The 18666-nt window shown below is 42.6% G+C and overlaps 1 protein-coding gene across 2 annotated transcripts in view; it reads right to left on the bottom strand.

Annotated features, from left to right (window-relative positions):
- Positions 1–18666, bottom strand: part of SFMBT2 (Scm like with four mbt domains 2) — a 107866-nt gene that overhangs the window by 33520 nt on the left and 55680 nt on the right. For both annotated transcript variants that reach the window (XM_072334370.1, XM_072334379.1), the window contains 4 exons: positions 9706–9807; positions 8938–9085; positions 3582–3664; positions 1118–1244 (listed from right to left, as the gene is read on the bottom strand). In XM_072334370.1, coding sequence (XP_072190471.1) covers positions 1118–1244; positions 3582–3664; positions 8938–9085; positions 9706–9807 — 460 coding nt within the window. The remainder of the gene's footprint in view (positions 1–1117; positions 1245–3581; positions 3665–8937; positions 9086–9705; positions 9808–18666) is intronic.

Consider the following 18666-nt stretch of genomic DNA (forward strand, 5'->3'; position numbering starts at 1 on the left):
TGTCCCAGCCCCTGCAGAACTCTCCTTTCTTGCTAGACTATGATCTGTAACTCCATTAACACTTTCTTGGCTGTTCTGCCTTGGTAGAGACAAAATTTACTTGCATTAAGGGTTACAGTAACATTCCCTTTTGGCTGGCAGCTTAAGGAATGGCACACCTTCCTTATACATTCATTCAGAATCACAGACCTTAGAGTCTGGTGATGAGCTACAGGCCATCTGAATTGCCTTTGGTATTTTCATGATTCTCCAGAAGAAATAAAAGAAACATATGGCATTTGTAGTCAGTGGTGACCCAATAACCATTGATTTCATAGGGAAAATGAAGCTCTTATATTGACTGCAGATTAAGCCAGCAGCTTCTACCAATAGTGTGTTATCTTGATGGGTAAAAGTAAAAATACGTTGTGACAAGGATACAGCAGCTTTATGGCTTAGCACAGCACTCATCTGAACACTTTAATTAGAATGGCTTTCAACTCTTTAGAAATAACACTGTTCTTGAAACAATACTAAGAAAGATCCCTGTGCACTTTCTATACTCTGTAATACAGAGTTACTCTCTGCAGAAGAGAGAATGTGGAAGGATGCGAGCAGGAAATGGCTTTGGTAAGGAGCAGTAAATGTCGATGAAGTTTTAAGGAACCAGGTGACAAAAATGAGTGAAAGGATGGAAGGAAGCTGCGAGAGAACAGAACATCTCCTTATGGTCAGATATTTGGGTGATCCTGTGTGGAGCTGGGAGTTGGACTCAATCAGTCTTATGGGTCAGTTCCAGCTTGGGATCTTCTGATTCTATGATCCCACAAGAGTGTATTGGAAATGTGAACGGAAGTCTCGGTCACATTAACAAAGCAGGACAGAGATTCATCATTACTTAAATGAGATTTATACAATCAACAGAAATCCCTGATAACATTCACATTGGATGGGAGGGTGGAAGGTCTTTGATCCTCTCCTGGAGGGATTTGGGGATGTCAATTCTCAAAAACAATCATTAGTCTATATGTGTAAATGGGTAAGGCCAGAGGAAGCAACACTGGACAGAGGATGAAGGACAGAGTTGAGAAGGTTTGAGTAAACTACACAAAACACAAGAAGCATTTGTAGCACATACCTTCAAGGTGAAGCCACATTAACCGTCCTTTAACTGAGGTGATAGAAGCAACACATATCTCTGCGGGGTTCCTTGGGTTCACTGCCTCCAGCTTCATGCTCTTTGTAAAACCACGACTGAAGGATGTCTGAAAGAGCCAAGGGCCAACAATGAAACATAGATTTAAACAGACTGCTGAGAAGAATAACTTCAGCAAGCTTTGCTTTTCACTCTAAGTGAAGAACCCAAAGGCATCCAGGTTCAAAATGGAGATGCCCTGATCACACACATGGAAAGTCAGGGATGATGACAAATCAGGAAGCAATGCAGGAGGTTGGTGATTGCAGATGGTGCCAGCCATGCTTACTGCCATAGCACTAAGTCTGTATGCTTAAATATATAGCACCAAAGAAAGTCTTCCATGGGTTATCTGAGGTCCCCACTGTCCTCCCCCTCTTCTTCAACAAAGGCAAAATCAGGTTAGACATCGCTGTGGTTCCCGAGTGGACATCTCTCCAAATATGAAATAAAACGATTAAAAGGTGAAGTCATGATCTTACAAGAATGCAACAGCCCTCAATGGATCAAGATTTCAGCAGCCAGAGAAGCTGCAGTTCCAACCATTTACGTATCAATGCTGTAAGACAAAATGCCCTGGGAACCTGCTTCAATCTGAGGTCTCACAAGCTACTTTTCATTAACTTCTATCCCTTCCAGTGACCCCCCTCTCCTCCCTTAAGCTCAAGCATTGCTTGGACTGTCCCAGTCTTCATCTTGCAGTAAAAAATGCAGCTGGCCAGCACTACAGAAAAGCAGGGTGAGTTTGTTTAAATGCTTGCTATACTGCCTAACAAAGAAACATCATTTATCATCGCACGGGCTCTTTTCAGTGCAGTTCATTGCTGGAGGCTAATTTATACAGAATCAATGACAAAACAGTTAGCTGGGAGTTTATTTTACTAAGCATTTGTTCGTGTCAATCCATTTCATAACTGACTCTCCTTGTTAAACATCCCCCCTAGGGAAATAGCTACAGCATATCCACTTCCAGTACCACGTCTGGCTGCAGTAGGTGGAAGAAGTGCCTGCAAAGAGGTTTCAACCAGAGCTGCTTATAGGCATGAAACAAATGGACCAACCTGCCAGGGACAACAGGAAGATTACAGCTCTCTGCAGAGAACATTGCTATCAACGTTGAAAGAAAAACAGACACATGTTCACCTGATTAATGTTTCCTTAAAATAAACAGCACTTAGACCTGACTTAATCTTTGGAGAATATTATGCAGAGTCTGTTTTCAAGGCTGCCAGCACTGAGATCCATTACTTGACAAAAAGAAGGAAATACAGCGTGCTTGCACAAGGAAGAAATGCAGCAATTGTTCCATTGCATAGAAACAATGCAGCACTGCTTAACTTCCTTCTGGATTTTCAGCAATCTCAGCCTGAAGTCCCAGAGGGTTTTGCATAGAAAGGCACAATAAACGGGGTAAAGGAATCTGAGCTTTGATTTGGGTGAAACTCTGTTAATGGTACCAATCTTCTGAACCCATCTGCTAGAAGTGTTCAAATCCACCAATTCAGCATCAATGGTTTACTCCAGACCAGGCTGCCTTTGGGCTGCTGTGGATGAGGAAAGGCATTTGACACCTCCAAGAAAACATGCAGAAACACAGCTGGTGTCTTGTTGGATTGTCTTCTTTCTGCTTTTTCTGAATACACTGTAATTCAGTTTTGTGACTAATGAGTAGTACTGAAGGGGTATGCAGCTCCCCAAGGAACCTACTCCCACAATTCACAACACTGCCTTATGCTGCAAATCCTCCTGCACTCACTTTAGATGCCACCGAATTTTCAATGTTTTAGTTCTTCATGAGATCTCAGTTTGGATATTAGGAAAAAAACTCTTCTCCCAAATAGTGGCTGGGCACCAGAATGAGCTGGCAGGGGAATAACTGTCCCTGGAGGTGTTCAAGAAATATGGTGATGTTATACTTAGGGATGTGGTCTAGTGGGCAATATTGGTGGTAGGTGTGCAGTTGGACTGATCTTAGAGGACTTTTCCAACCTTTATGGTTGAAAATGATGATCCCATCTCAATTTGACTCAGCTGATACTTGATTTGACTCAGCTGATAGGAGCATGAAGATGAGCACCAGGATACTGGCAAGGCAGAACATCAACTAATTATGTTTTTTAACCCAGTTTATAGTTTTTTTTTAAACAATTATTCTAATGGTCAGTGTTCCTGTGTTAATTGCTGTACAAAACCAGGGAGAGAGAGAGAGAGAGAGAGCAAGAAATTTTGGTAAGGTAAAGAGTAAGATAATATTTTTTCTATTTCAGAGAGAGAAATCTGAAACACTTTTCTGGCTTCCTTCCTAAAACAAACTCTTGCTGGTCTGGGGGAAGCTCCCAAAGGCTTGTAGCTTTTCAGTGCAAGCAATCAGGTCTGACAGGAGCAAAGGCAAAAAAGAAGAGCTTACGTTTCTAAAGCACAGGTGAGGTGCTGCCTCCGCTCCACACTGCTTCTGGTAATCTGCCCAGTCAAAGTCCTGGCCAGAGTAACCTGCAGGACAACAAAACAAAGTGTCATCAGCTATCGTCACAGGGAGAGTGCAAACGGGCCCCAAGCAGACAACCACTGATGTCTCAGCATCCCATCCCATTGAGTACTATGTGCAGTGCCAGCACGCAAGGTCACCACTGCTGCCACTTCTCCAGCATTCACTCACACAACTTCTGCATTTCCCTTTGAAATCTCCAGATCTTCACTATAAAGTAATAAAACACAGATGTGTTCCTCATTTTCCCTTTCTAGTGAGCATCTCTCAGGCTTTAATAAACCTTTAATTACCAAGAAGTGCCACTGTCCCAGTTTTCCTGGTGGATTCATGGACCTCTCTCTCCTTTCTTTACGCACCTAAAAACTGGGACTGCAGGTCAACAGGAAGAGAACTGGCACACTGAGAAGCCAATCCATCCCTTCTCTTATACCATGAGATAAACTCCTCTCTCTTTTCATTGATACAGCTGTACTCCGCATAAATGACTTTCCAATAGCTCAGAGAACATGAGGTGAATCCCACTGTAGTAAGCATGTTACATGAGGTCATATAGAAATCTGGAGCAGAGCAGGAAAATGAACACAGAATTCCCAGTTCCTAAAGGCTTCAGAAAAGACATGGTACTTAGGAACATGGTTTAGCAGGCAATACTGGTGGTAGTTGGTCAAGATGACCTTAGAGGCCTTTTTCCAACCTTAATGATTCAGTGATTCAATCAGGTTTTCAGCCTTTCGTTCTAAGGAAAAATAGAAAAGGCAGTGATTGATTGGGTGGGGGGCTCTCAAACAGTCCTATCACAGAGCTCCAAGCCTCTACTCCTCTATATTTCTTACCTAGCAATAAACTCGGGGCAGAGGGTTTTAGTTGGCTGGTTGGTTGGTTTCATTGCATGACTGATTTTAATCTGGTTTTTAGGATTTCACAGTGCTTCGTAGCAATGAGTGCTATTCCCTGTCCAGAGCCCTGGGATGATGCTGAAATAACATTATTGCAGAACTACTCTCACTAGAAAGTTTCAGGAGTCATCTAAAGGACAAATTCTCCCCTTAATCTCCCTGCCTGATATCTCAGACTGGACTCAATCTTACAGAACATCCCTTAATGTCTTTTTCATTGGCAGTCAAAAAGGGACAGTCAAGATGAGATGGGAATTAATCATTTGTGACAGTGAAAACTGTGAATTATTTTTTTTTGGTAGGCAAGAAAGGACCGGAGCACTGAGTGGAATCACCTGCCCCATCACCCAAAAAAGATCCAAAAAAGGGAGAAAACGTTTTGAACGTGAAGCATCCTGCTAAGATGCAAGTATAAAAAGAGCTTCTACTCTTAAGAACTGCACATCCGACACAAAAATGAGTGAGACAGGAGGGTCCTAAAATGTCTCTACAGGGCATGAACACGTAGTAATAAAACACAGTACTGTCTGCAAAGCTAGAAACAAACGTGCGCGGAGAAGTGACAAAGGGCCATAACTGAATCTTTACATGAAAATACCTTGAATTTTTCTACATAAATTAGCAACTGATTTTTGCAACAGTACTGTCTTCTTGTTTCTTCTCCGTCTCTTTTTTTTTTTATCCTCTCTAGTTATTTCTTTGCCAGATACTTTCAGACTTCAGAAAATGAAATGGAAAACAGGAGGTGAAGTGCACATCGCATCAGAAGGGAATCCATCTGATTTGCACGCAGGTGTCTGCAGCGTAGATGCCTTGAGCTGAATTCCTGAAGAGTTGATGGAGAAGGAGAAAGATCTAAAGGTGATTTGTACATCCTCCTTCAGAAGGAGCAGAATTTCTCTGCAAGTCCCACTTGTTCTTCATTGACTCTGGAGGCAGCTATGGTAATGGGCTCAGATGGAGGCAGCCAGTTTAATGCAGTCATCTGCATTAAACAAACCAAGGCACATCCCAGCTGCCAGAGTACACTGCTCACAGGGACCCTAAACCCTGCCCATACACTGTACGTACTCAGGTCTCTGATGTAAACCCCTCATGGACAGCTTAATCTTAATTGAGAGCTATGCAAAATCTTGGCAGAGTGGGTGGAAAAGGCACATTTCAATGAGGTATGAAAATCTGACTCACGTGTCACCACAAAACCAGCTGCCGGCTTGGCCCTGCACTATTCCAAGTGTGCGGCCAGCAGGAACAGAGCCTGGGAAGGCAGCAATGCAGTTTACCAGAACTTCAGAAGCCTGACAAAGGTTGCTCAAAGAAATCCATACTCAAGAATAGCCCTTAACCAAGCCTGGCCATGTATGTACCTTATCATGGAGCCACATGATGAGAACTAAATAGATGTTCTCACTATCACATGATATTCACATGTTGTTATTCTCTAAAGCTCAAACCCTAGTAATAATGGTCAAAGCCTGCACAAATCTACATGACTGTTTATGAGGGTGGGGGGTAAGGGGGAATGGTTTTAAACTAAAACAGAGGAGATTTAGATTAAATATTAGGATAAAGTTTTTACACAGAGGGTGGTGATGCACTGGAACAGGTTGCCCAAGGAGGTTGTAGATGCCCCATCCCTGGAGGCATTCAAGGCCAGGCTGGATGTGGCTCTGGGCAGCCTGGTCTGGTGGTTGGTGACCCTGCACATAACAGGGGGTTGGAACTGGACAATCACTGTGATCCTTTTCAACCCAGGCCATTCTATGATGGTTCTGTGAATTACCCACTGCTCCCCAAATACACGCAACCTCATTGTGTCAGCTTTCCTGACCCTCAGCACTGAAGAGCTGTTTAAACCAACAGTTTAATCAGAAGCAAATATAACAACAGAAATGCGCTGAAGGTTTCAGAAATGGCATTTCTTTAGTAAGTCTTGTATTTAAGAATGCTACTGTGGTAATTTTCCCCTCTCTTAATAGTTAATGAAAAGGAACAACGGCTACTACTACGAAGGGAAGTGGTCTATAAACCCAACCCCAATAAATATAAACAGTGCTTGTTCAATGTTTATACGGCAGCAGTAAATGGGTATTCATTTTTGGCACCAGGCAGGAAAATACTGCTCTCTGTTTCTAGCAGCAAATGTTTGCACCTCCTGTTCATGACTCATCTACTGCATGTTTGGTTTCAACAAAGGCCTGATGGGCAAAAAGGCAAAGGAACAGGTACTGAAGAAATAAAGGACTCTGAACCCAAATATCCCAATTTGCAGTGCTGTTCTGATGAAATACCATCAATTAATCATCAAATCAGTCAACCTTCCTGTCAATCATTATTTAACTCCCTCCAAAAAAAACCCAACTAGAACACAGCAAAGACTCTATCCACAAAGACAAAAAGGACTTATGTGTTTTTCCCCTGTCATCTGACTCTCCATGGGAACTTCTTGCCTTTCAAAAGGGAAAGCTGTGTTTGCAGCACTAAATATTGTCAATACCGTCATGGAAAATGGCCAAATCCATACAATAAGAAAAAGGAGCAAATCTGGACACCTCAGAGCAGTTTTGATTGGAAATGGGGGAATTCCCTCCTCCTTCCTGGACCCACTCACAGACACGTTGCAGCCCTCTCCTGTCAGCCCCGACTGCTTCTTTATCCCAGTCTGATGTTGCTCTTCTCAGAGTAAGGCCTCAGTGTGGTTCTGGATGCATTTCCTTTTCCATCTTCATTTTTGGTGTGCTTTTTTTTTGCTTGCTGGTTGTTTTTTTTCAGACAGCATTCCAATGTCTAACCACACTTGAATGACTCAAAGTGCATGTTTGCTGCTGAAGGAGTATTTTTGACCCAAAAGATCCGAAGATGCAGTTTTAGGCATGCAGCCCTCACATACTCTAGAAAAAGCACAATATATTTTGTGCACCTATCTGCTACTTGATTTATACCCCTTTTAATAGCTTCTCTCCATGATTTCTGATCTGAGAGCAGAAAGCAAAGACTTCTTGCACCTTCTGAGGAGCCAAGGTGGACCACAGGCACTGCATATCACACCAGATACCTACCCACTGCTTAGCCTTTCCAGGCCAAGTTGAAAATGTAATGACAGGTGGAAAGATACTACAGACACTTCTAAATACGCAGGCATTTAAAGAGAGCTTGCATGTTCTTGGCCCATAAAACAGGTTTTGTATCAGTATGGAGTGGAAACTATAAAGCCACGACCCTTTATAGAGCGATGTCTGGTCTATGGTCTATTTGAGTTAATAAGGTGACCTGGGAGAAGCTGCATGGGAACTCATGTTGGAAAAAAACAAAATGTTGGCCACTGAGAACTTACGCAGTCACAATCTTTACACCTGGATTTAAGGGAGAGGAAGATAAACATCCACAGAGTACATTTCTTTCAGTAAAAGCAACAGATTAATCACAGAGGCACCATATGCAGCTGCATGCACAGGGCCCCCAGACTTTGGTGGGAATTTCAAACTATGAGTGCTGGATATATATATACAAATATATGCATATATATATTTATACATATCCATATACATTTATATATATAAGAGGCCTTTAAATCTGGCAGGGAATAGCTCTTCGCTTCCTTGGGACCGGCAGCAGCATATTTCTTATCCAAAACGAAGACAAATATGAATGTCCACCGCTTCAGAGGATACTTTTGTGAAGCATTTCTTTTCTCAAGCAATGTCATTTCTTGGCAAAAGTTCGACACCCTCACCAGAATAAAAAAAACATTTAACATTCCAGAGAGCCGACACAGTTTGCAAGTAAAGAAACATTGCTAATGCACCGCAGGTGGTTGTCTGAAATTGCAGTTAATTAACCACACTGCTACGGAGATGGGAAATAGCACGGTTGGAGGCTGTTCCTCCTGGCTCTGACCTGAGTACTGCTCTCAATTTGCCCTCATCTGGGATTTTTTTTTGAGGCAGGCTAAGTAAAAATGGCTGTGCTTGGGTGGGCAGCTGTGAGCAAACTGGTGAGGCACAACCTGAATCCAGGAGACACTTAGATTTCTGTGTTCTCTGCAGCTCAGCACCGTACCAATGGGGATGCTATAAGCGAAGCTGCCTGGTTTGTCTCAAACATAATATGGCTCTTAATGCTCCTTTAGCAGTCTGCACACACAAAGCATCACCGAGATGTGTTTTACAGGAATTTCCTATGCTTCAGTTCAGTTTGCTTCAGACAGACATTAATCCATCAGCAATACATTTGCAGAGATGTTCACAGGCTGCTATGAGCCTCGGTGGCTCAACAAAGATGCTCTGGCTGGAGATGCTTAGCGTGATGCTCTGCAGCAAAGAGCAGAATGGTTTTAAAGGCAGTAAAAAAGCTGCAAACCATTGAGAAGTAATACAAACCCTTGGGCGGTGTGAGACTGACTCCATTTTTAAGGCACCACTGTATTGGCAAGATCCCTAAGGAATCCGCATGGCAAAGCATTGAGATTTTGCTGGGTTCAGGTCTCAAGTCATCAATGGTCACTTGCAAATAATGATTGTTAAAAACCTAAAAGATGGAAAAGAAGAAAAAATAAATAAATCTGATGTTAAATTTGCTGTAACACCTGCAACCATACAAAGCTTAAACAAACTGGAACCAAAGAGCAACTGAAACAACCCACTCTCATCTAACACTTCACACCCGTGTTTCTACCAAAGCCATCAAGAAATAGATGGGTAAACTGAGGCAAGGGAAAGCACCACAGCTTAAAGTCACACAGTGTGCTTACAGCTGGGCAAGGACTGGAAGTAATGCTGGAGACCCTATGGCCTTCCCTTCTTTTGCTTTTGAGGGTGTGGGTAAGATACACAAGTACCCCCTCCAACCAGTTATTTCATTTCAGATAGAATCAGAGATGTGCAGAAAAAACATGCAGGCATGGAAAGAAGACAGGGATAAATGAGATTCCCTTTATCTGCATGAAACTGGCAGATTGACACGTTCATCCTTATAGGATGAGTGCATGTAAGTTACCCAGTTATAAGTGCACATACAGCGATGCTTGTACAACAGAAACAATTGATGAAGAAGGGAACATTCATTGTTATTTTCCTGAACATGCTGGAAATCTTTCAGGAGGCTTTTAAGCATCTTTTCAGCCCTCATTCTTTTCTTTGGGACCCTACCTTAGTCACTGATGCAGGACAGATATGAAACGGCTCCCTCATATTCACCGCCTCCAGCTTCATCCCCACAGTGAAAAAGTGGTTTCTCAAATCAGCATGGTCCTAAGGGAAAGAACAGGGAAGAGGGATAGGTGGTGTGTCAGCACCAGCCATCAAGGAAGGCTCCACACATTGGAAGATCTATTAGAAAGATGTTCAGGTGGATTTGTCACTCAGCTGATTAGCAGATTGTCCAGTCTCTCCAACTGCATTCTCCTGTACCTCCTGTGGGTGGAAGCAGACTTAATTGCCCCCAATTCATCCTTATGGATGTTGGGTTTATGTACAGCATCAAATAAAAACCGGGACTGGCTCTCATGTACCATAAGATGGAAAGGTCTTCTTTCCAACTGCGAGAACAAAGGTGGAATAAGGCCCAGGACAATGAACTTGAACCCATAAGGTGAGCAATGAGAGAATCTGTCTGTACAAAAATACATGGCTGTGTCCAAGTACACACCTGCCACAACACCTTCATCCAGGATCAAACCTGTCTACACACAATAACCTTGGGGCATCAGCAGGATGCAGCACCTAACCTCAGAAACAACACAGGTTCAACTCCCTCACCACAAACACGTTACATCTATCAAATGACTCCATCCTCATCTCCCGGTCTCATATGCATATAGGCTAGCAACCTCATTCCGAAGTAACAACTATATTTTACATTGAACCAATGTGCGTTGGCTAAACGATCTGTGCATTACCCAACACAACCAGAAAATGAAGAGCTGTTATATTTAGAACACACACACACACTCTGAACTCCAAAAAAAGCAGAAAGCTTAGTATCTAATAAGTGGCTAGCAATGTCATTCCCATCTACATTCATTGCTACATGTTGCATTCTTGTTCTAAAATGATTTTCTATTGATCTGAAGTTGTATGTCATTGCACTTTCCTTCCTAAGAACTGTTCTCACTGGCAGACTTAATGACTTCTATTTTGGGATCTTACATTCCTGGTGCCATTAGAGATAAGGATTTTTACAAGCTCCAATCAAAGCTAAAGGAATAGTTGTTTTCACCTTACCTGTCTTCGCAACATTACCGTGTCTTTTATGTGAGAACCAAAAAGCAGTCAAAAAACATTTCATAATGACTTCAGTTTCACAGCAAGGGAAGTATATTCCAATGGGGAAACTGAGGAAGGCTTAGCAATAATGGGCCAAAATACCACGATGAACTGATGCCTGAGGAAGGAACATTCAGAGTTCAGGTGTCCTGCAGTGTAGCATCAGCTGTACTTCCAATTGCTGGCAATTACTTCCACATCACCAAAATCCCAAAAGCCAGGAGGCCAATTTCTGGCAGTTTCACAACGTTTTGTTGAATAAGAGGCTGATTCAGGGAAGAGAATTTGGCTCCTTGTACACTGAAGCTGCTCAGTGTAAGTACTGCATTAGAGAAAGGTTATCAAAATTGCCATCTTTACTACTAGGAAAAAATGATGGCTGCAAAAATCAGATCCCACCAGTGCTGAACTTGCAACCTCCAAAGGCAGACAGCACCTGGACTGTAGGGATATTTCCTTCCCTACACAAGGATCCACACCCAACATCTCTCAATCCTTGGGCTGAGGTAAAGAAGAAGCGGCTTTGCAAACCATACATCTGGAAGCAAGCTTCCACTGAAGCATCTTCCCATCAAAAGATCCAGGATTCAATTCACGCTCGCATACGGCTTCTATACATAATAAGCCCAGATCTACCAAAGTACTTAATCATGTTTATCCTTAAACACGCAAGTAGTTTCATCAACTCTGTACGTGATCTGTTGATTGAGTTCAAAATACTAAAAACGCCATTACTTTTCATTTTTATTTGTGATGGCTTCTTTGGCTAGGCTCCTGTTTTACTATGGCTTTTTTCAAAGGCAAAAAATAACCAAGTAGGAAAAATAGTAACACTAATGACAATTAACAAGCCTATCACCTTTTGTCCATGTATCTCAGGATCAAATCTCTCTTCCCACTCAGCTTACCATGTAAACATCTTTCTTGTTAAATTAATAGCAAAAGTAAATTCCCGCAGAGAACCCATGGGATCTTAGGTACGTCTCCCTTTTGAGGGAGAAAAGTCTCTTTGAGTCAGGAACATACTTTTGTTTGGAGAAGGGCTGTGGAAGTAAAAAAGCTCGTCTGTGTTAAATGTCACTTTTGAGATGGAAAAGCTTTCACGGAGAAAAAGCCTTGATATTGTACCGCCATGGCAAATGGTCAGGGTCTGGATATTTGATCTCTTTCACATATTTGTAAAAGAGAAGCATTAAAATTTACCTTAAGAGCCTCAGATTTTTGCAGCTGCAAGATGAGGGGGGGAAAAAAAAGGATCCTAATGCCGTTCTCCTCAGCCAGCAGGGAATTGCTGAGGATTTGGCATATGCTCCTCTTCAAAATTCTAATTAATTTACATAATTCCTAAGAATAGGGCCTACAGAAGCAAAGGCAAAGCTTTTAATTAGTATTAGACTCAAAGTGATACACCGGATAATGAACTGCACTCGTCTCCAGTTATTCACACTGACAGGAAAGACGCCTGTTAAATAAAAGCAGCTGCAAGATGAGGTCTGAAGGGGTGAAGCTTTCCCCTCGCTCCCTCCAGAACCTGCAGCACAGCAAAAGCATCACCTGAAATGCTGTTGGGTGGCAGAAACCAACCCTTCCATGTTGCACACAGTGTTCAAAGCCGCTTACGAGGATGTCACCAGCCATTTATTTCCAGCAAGTTTTAATTTGCTTTCAAATGGAGTTGTACAGTCATCTGGGGGTATTTTATGGCTTTGTGTGTGGTGGATCTCTGCTCCTGCTGGCTGGCTTCTGGTGGATCTGCACCTCGAGTACTGCATTTGGTTTTGGGCCATTTGCTACAAGAAAATATTGAGGCACTGGGATGTGTCCAGAGAAGGGCAATGAAGCTGTGAATGGTCTGGAGCACAAGTCTTATGGGAAGTGTTCGTGGGATTGTTCTGTCAGGAGAAGAGGAGGCTTAGGAGAGACCTTATTGTTCTCTAGAACAAAATGAACGGGGGTTGTGGAGATGTGCTCCCAGGTAACAGTGACAAAACAAGAGGGAATGGCCTCAGGTTGCACCAGGAATGGTTCAGGTTGAAGAATTTCTTATTTTCCTAATATTTTTAATAATAAAATTTCCTAATTTTTCCTAAATTTCCTAATTTCCTAAATTAATAAAATTTCCTAATTTTTATTAGGAAGAATTTCTTCTCAGAAGGAGCGGTGAGGCATTGGCACAGGCTGTCTGGGGAGGTCATGGAGTCACTGTCCCCGGAGGCATTCAAGAGAAGGGTAGATGTGGCACTGAGAGACATGGCTAGTTGGCATGTGGGGATGGGTTGACAGTTGTACTAGATGATCCTAGTGGTCTTTTCCAACCTGAATGGTTCTACAGCTCATTCCCAGGAGCAGCTCCACAGTCACACACCTTTACACCAGCAGTGAGCCTGCCTCACAGGGTTCACAAGCTCCATGTGGGCAATGGAAATAACCTCCCAGCCCTCACTGCTGAAGAGCAGCCAAGGAAACCAGTCTGATGCTGAGAAATCCCTTACAGCAAAGTGAAAATCATACCGAGGGACGTACAGCAAATTAACGTAGTACAAGAACCATGCTGACTCATTCAAAGGGTCAGAACCTTTAACATGATGGATTACAGCCCACAAGGGTGCTTACAAGTAATGAGTGGAAAACTGCAGAACCCTCTACTGAATGAACGGCTGCCACTTACATCCCAAACCCACAGGCAAAGCCAGGGCTGTCACAACTCTCACTACAAATCCCAAGAAGCAATTACAGTCAGCCTCACTCTTGCTGTCTTAGACTTAAGGATGTAGCCAGGCTTTGAGAATGCACAGGTGTGGGTGACACAGTTAAATCTTTAAAAAACCACCAACTTCCACTAAGCACTTGGTCTTGAACTCAGAAAGATATAACTGCAAAATCATCGTAGTCATCTGCCCTTTTGCTCAAGTCTTTTCACACTCCACTGGGCAATGCAGATAGCACTGGGACCTAACTAAGTTAACTTAAATGGCTTTTGCCCGTGGCATTTAGGGCAGCCATGCAATGGACCGGCTGCTCCAGCTGTGTCTACAAATCCAAACGAGGGCATCTCTTCCAGGTTTTGAAATGCTCAGTCTTAGCCCACTCTCCTCAATATACAAAACTGGAGTCATCTCATTTTAAGCCCAAAAGCACACATAGTGTATAGATAAGAAGAAAAAGCTCTAATTTGAGCCCTGGTTTTCAAATACCCCAGAACTCAGAGTTCTTTTGGTTCAGGATAGTTCATTCACACCTCTTATGTGACTCTGACTTTGTACAAAACTCAGAACTAAGTCCGAGAAGTAGCAAAGTTAAGAGGCTGACCATTAACAGCAATTAATAAACGATTGACCTGAGCCTCCTTTAATCCTCTCCAGATGCAAACGCATGAAATGCTGTTGCCTTCAATCACATCTCTCCTGGCTTGTCCTACTACAGACAGAGAAGAAGTAGGTTCCATCTGGTATGACTGGAAACAAATTGTTTAGTTCCGTTTTTGTTTTGAAAGAAATTGCTTCCTCCAGTGCTTTCCCTAATTCTCCAAGACACTGGCTGCTTCTGATAGCCTAATTTTAATCACAAAGCTCTTATGTGGTAACCAGTCACAAGCACAATAATAGTGGTGGTTAAACTGCCTCTACGGGAATCTGGCATTTAGTTTTTAATTGAGGGGGGGGGAAAAAGGAGAAAAAAAAGCCCTCCCAACTGCAATCCTCTGCATTATTTGCAGACGAATCAGACTTGTTGCAATTCATCAGCTCTCCTTGCTAAACACTGTGCCATTTTCCCTGAAGACACATTCTGCAGGGACAGAGAAATTCCCCCTGTAAGACACAAAGCGAGTAAATCTGTGAGCAAAACCTGAGTGCAGTCACACAAGGAGACCAAAATGTAGAGACGTGGGGTGGGATGAAATGGCAAAGGTGCTGGGAAGGAGGCTTTGAAAGTCCTTGAGACCCTGAAGCAATGAGCATGGCAGCCAGCTATTAACTGCACATACCGAAGAGCCCCTTAAACACTGCACACGCTTCTGCCTAGGATCAAATTTAGCCCTACAGATTTTAAGCTTCTCTTGTTGAATAAAAATAGTTGCCATAGAAACAGCAACATTGCAGAGTAGCCAGTCTAAATCTGAATACACCTTCTTCGTATGGCTCAGCCTGCTGCAGATGGCACCGGGGCAAAGATCCCCTCCTACACAGCGCAGGCTTTGATTTGCCTGGTTGGTGGAAGCATGGGTTGCAGAGGCAAAACAGATTATTTTGTTTTTAATATCTCACAGCAGAATTACAGTATCTGGGATTGCCACACCATTCCACAAGTGTCTGCTAGTGAATCCTTGCTGTGTCATATGCATTGCTCTCGTTTCGCAAGTGGGAACACTAATCCAAGTGTTCAAAATGGAGCCATCAGTGCCTCTACTCACATTTCTGAACAACTACCTTAGTTGTGATGAGGGACTGAGTCTTCACAGAGACATGCCTGGACAGATTCTGCCCTCAGTAGCATTTCATTACCAAAAAATCGATGGGCAATCTGTCCATTGGGTGGCAACCCTGACTACTGCATCAGGGCAGAAGTAAATAAGGTCCTCTCTATGATTCTGTGATACTTCAAGTATGAACTATCTCATACAGAGCTTGCATGTAATGGAGAAAGAAAACCACACACGCTAAACATGCAGCCAGAGGGATATGGAATACAGCAGAGTGAGGGAGCTGGTTCCTACTCAGCCCATCTGCTTTGCTTGAACTCCCTCAGGCATTCCTCTTCCCGACCTAACATTCATAGTGAGATCCTTAGGCATCACAGAAGACTGGGTCTCTGGATTAACTTCATTTACCCACTTGGATTGCTTTGCTTCACCCACTCTGCAATGCCCAGAATCAGGAGGGAGCTGTAAAGAAGTGAAGACGTTTCCCATATAGTCTTTCCACTGGATTCCATCTTTAGTATTGGAAACATCCCCGCTTTCAAGAGTTGTAAGGGCAGTTATGTAAGTAAAGACCTTTGCAGGATACTCTTAACGATGGTGATTAAGATTTACAGAGATAAATGGCTTTAATGAGCTGAGACAGGAGTGGGTCAAAAGGCAGATGAAGAGTGGAGGGGACAGGAGGCCATGCATGTAGTCCAGCCAGGTAAAAAGCAGCCAAGGAGAAGAGCTGGCGAGTGTTATGGATGGGGAAGAACAGATGGAGTATAAATAATCTGGCAGCCAGCTAACTGCGTGGCAACTCATGGGTTATTAAAGCACAGCATGCACAACAAGGGCCAGCCAAGCCACCAGTGCATGAAGAGGCCAGGGATTGCTAATGTTTGAGTTTGGCTTCCATGCAAAATTAAAAGCACGGATGCTTTAACCAGCTGTATCAGCATATCCTTATCCACTGCAAGGGCTGAAGACAGAAAAACCCTGTTAGATTTCAAGGCTGTGCATCTATTCAGGTCGGAGTTGTCTGGGTAGAGGCTTAAGGGCAGAAAAGTAGCCCTTAAGATTCTCTTCCTTACGCTGAAACTCCTCGAGATGACCAAATAATGGAAGAAAACACACTAAAACACCTAAGGAATGCATTAGCTTCTGAGAGATGTTATATTTTTCTTTAAAAAAAATACGTTATAAACTTGAATAAATACTTCAATTTAATCTCACACTTTAAAAGCACCTTTCAGCTGATGGAAAAAAAACCAAACATATCTGAGAGAGGAAGTTCTTCTTAACATTTATCCCTGTATTCTTGACTGTGGAACAAAAAAGCACCCAGTACTGAATTTTAGGAGGCAGCTCTCAACTCATTGATGGATGTTCCCTCCATCATTCTCCACAGGAGATTCCTTCCATCCTTTTTATCTTAGCATCAATTAATGGTATTATTACAGATCACAGAAAACATCCATATGCACCAAGTTAGCACAGTCAGGAGTTGTACCAGAGGAGATTTAGATCAGATATCAGTTAAGAATCTCCTTGCAGAAAGGGTGATTAGGCACTGTCTGCCAGGAGAGGTGATGGTAACCTAACCCTAGAGATGTGTGATGCAGCAGTAAAGGGCCACAGTCTAGTGATGAGACTTCGTCAGGTTAATGGTTGGACCTGATGATCTTGAAGGTCTTTTTTAACCTAAGTGATTCTATGATCTATGATCTAGAAATAGGATCACACTGGGCTGGTTCCAGTGTAGAGAAACAGTTGTCCCTTAGCTAGAGAGAATAATAACAAATGTGTCTTCAGGGGGAAATAAATACTTGGGCTAAAAAATTCTGTGCTTCAAGTTTGGTTTCCTGATGACAGGCTTCCTCTCAGAAGCACTAGCATGGCACTGCTGATGTTACATGGCACTGATGTTACACAGCTTTAAAGCTGGCCTTGGTTAACAGTCCAGCCACCTTTATTTATACCCAAAGATTTGGTCCTTTTCTCAAGTGTTCTCTGGTCCATCGCTTATCTCAGATATTCAGACAAATGTTAGCTTCCCTAACACATTCCAAAATCAGAGCAGAAACAGTAAAGGACAGGTTTCCTTGGGTTGTGGCTTTCTGGAAGGATTTAAGCTCCTAAACTACTTAAACACAGTCTGCAATTAGCTTGTTTTTCTTTTTTCTGAGAACCAATTTGTTTTCTAAGAAGAACAGGATGACAATATAGTGGATGTGTTGCAAAGAAGCTTTTTAAAGAACAAAACTTTCTCCAGGAGGTGCAGTTTGCAAAACACTATGTTTAGTATCTATGTAACAGTGACATTTTCTAGCAGTTGAATATCACGTTCCTTCTCAAAGGATCCTAAAGTGTTTTACAAATGCTTTCAACATATGGCCAAGTGTAAAATAGCACTAGAAAAAAAAAGGAAGATCTTGCTTGCATCCTTCCCTCTGATTTCTGTAACCAGCTCATAAGGTCTTATTGACGGTGCCATGATTTAGTGGGCATGGTGGTGATGGGCTGAGAGCTGGACAAGATGATCTTAGTTGTATTTCCCAGACTTAATGACTTGGATTCCTTCGATGCAAAGAGGGATAATTCAGACAGCTTGGATGGGGTGCTGGACAACCTGATATAGTGCCTGATTCAGCAGTCAGCAATCCTGCCTGCAGCAACAGGGGGTTGGAACTAAATGATCTTTGAGGTTCCTTCCAGCCCAGCCCATTCTACCATCAGGGCTGTGTTTTCACAAGAGATTTTAAGTGTTTTCCCGCTGAAGAAAACTACAAAAAAGTTCAGCTCTGCTATGCTGCTGAGCAGTGATAATACAGGCTCTAATCCAAGGCATATGAGTTCCCAGGCAGAACCCAACCCTATGTCACCAAAAACAAATTGCTCCACCACCAACAGTAATGTTGGGCTCATAAATTCATAAGAGAAGCCACTTTTCCCACTGCAGAAGGTTATGGTTGAACTAGATGACCCTGGAGGTCTTTTCCAACCTTAACAATTCTATAATACTACAAATACAGACCTGACTTTCCAGCACTACCAACTGGGACCAGTTTAACACTGCATTCCTGACACTGCCCACTACCATATACATCTCAACAACAGCAATTTAAGCCACAATCCAGCCAAACAAATGTGTGTTTGTTCACTCCAGGGACTGTTGATGTCTGTATGGATTTCTGTAGGGAAATGTGGAATTTAATTGCTCAGTTTATCAATTGGGCAGTTTATCATGTCTGCCAAAGTAAACATTTCCAGCTTTCCAGAAGACCGAGATCTTTAACAGTTGCAAGCTGCCAAACTCTTGTGTTTTATATCTCATCTAACACATGACAGTTATAGTAGCACCAAGTCCCCTGGCACCATGTAGAGACATTATTTCTGTGCTGGTGCTAGGGAAAAAAAAAAGGTCTTTGGATTCAACATTT

The sequence above is a fragment of the Excalfactoria chinensis genome, chromosome 1 (assembly GCF_039878825.1).
Source record: "Excalfactoria chinensis isolate bCotChi1 chromosome 1, bCotChi1.hap2, whole genome shotgun sequence".
Taxonomy (NCBI): Eukaryota; Metazoa; Chordata; class Aves; order Galliformes; family Phasianidae; genus Excalfactoria; species Excalfactoria chinensis.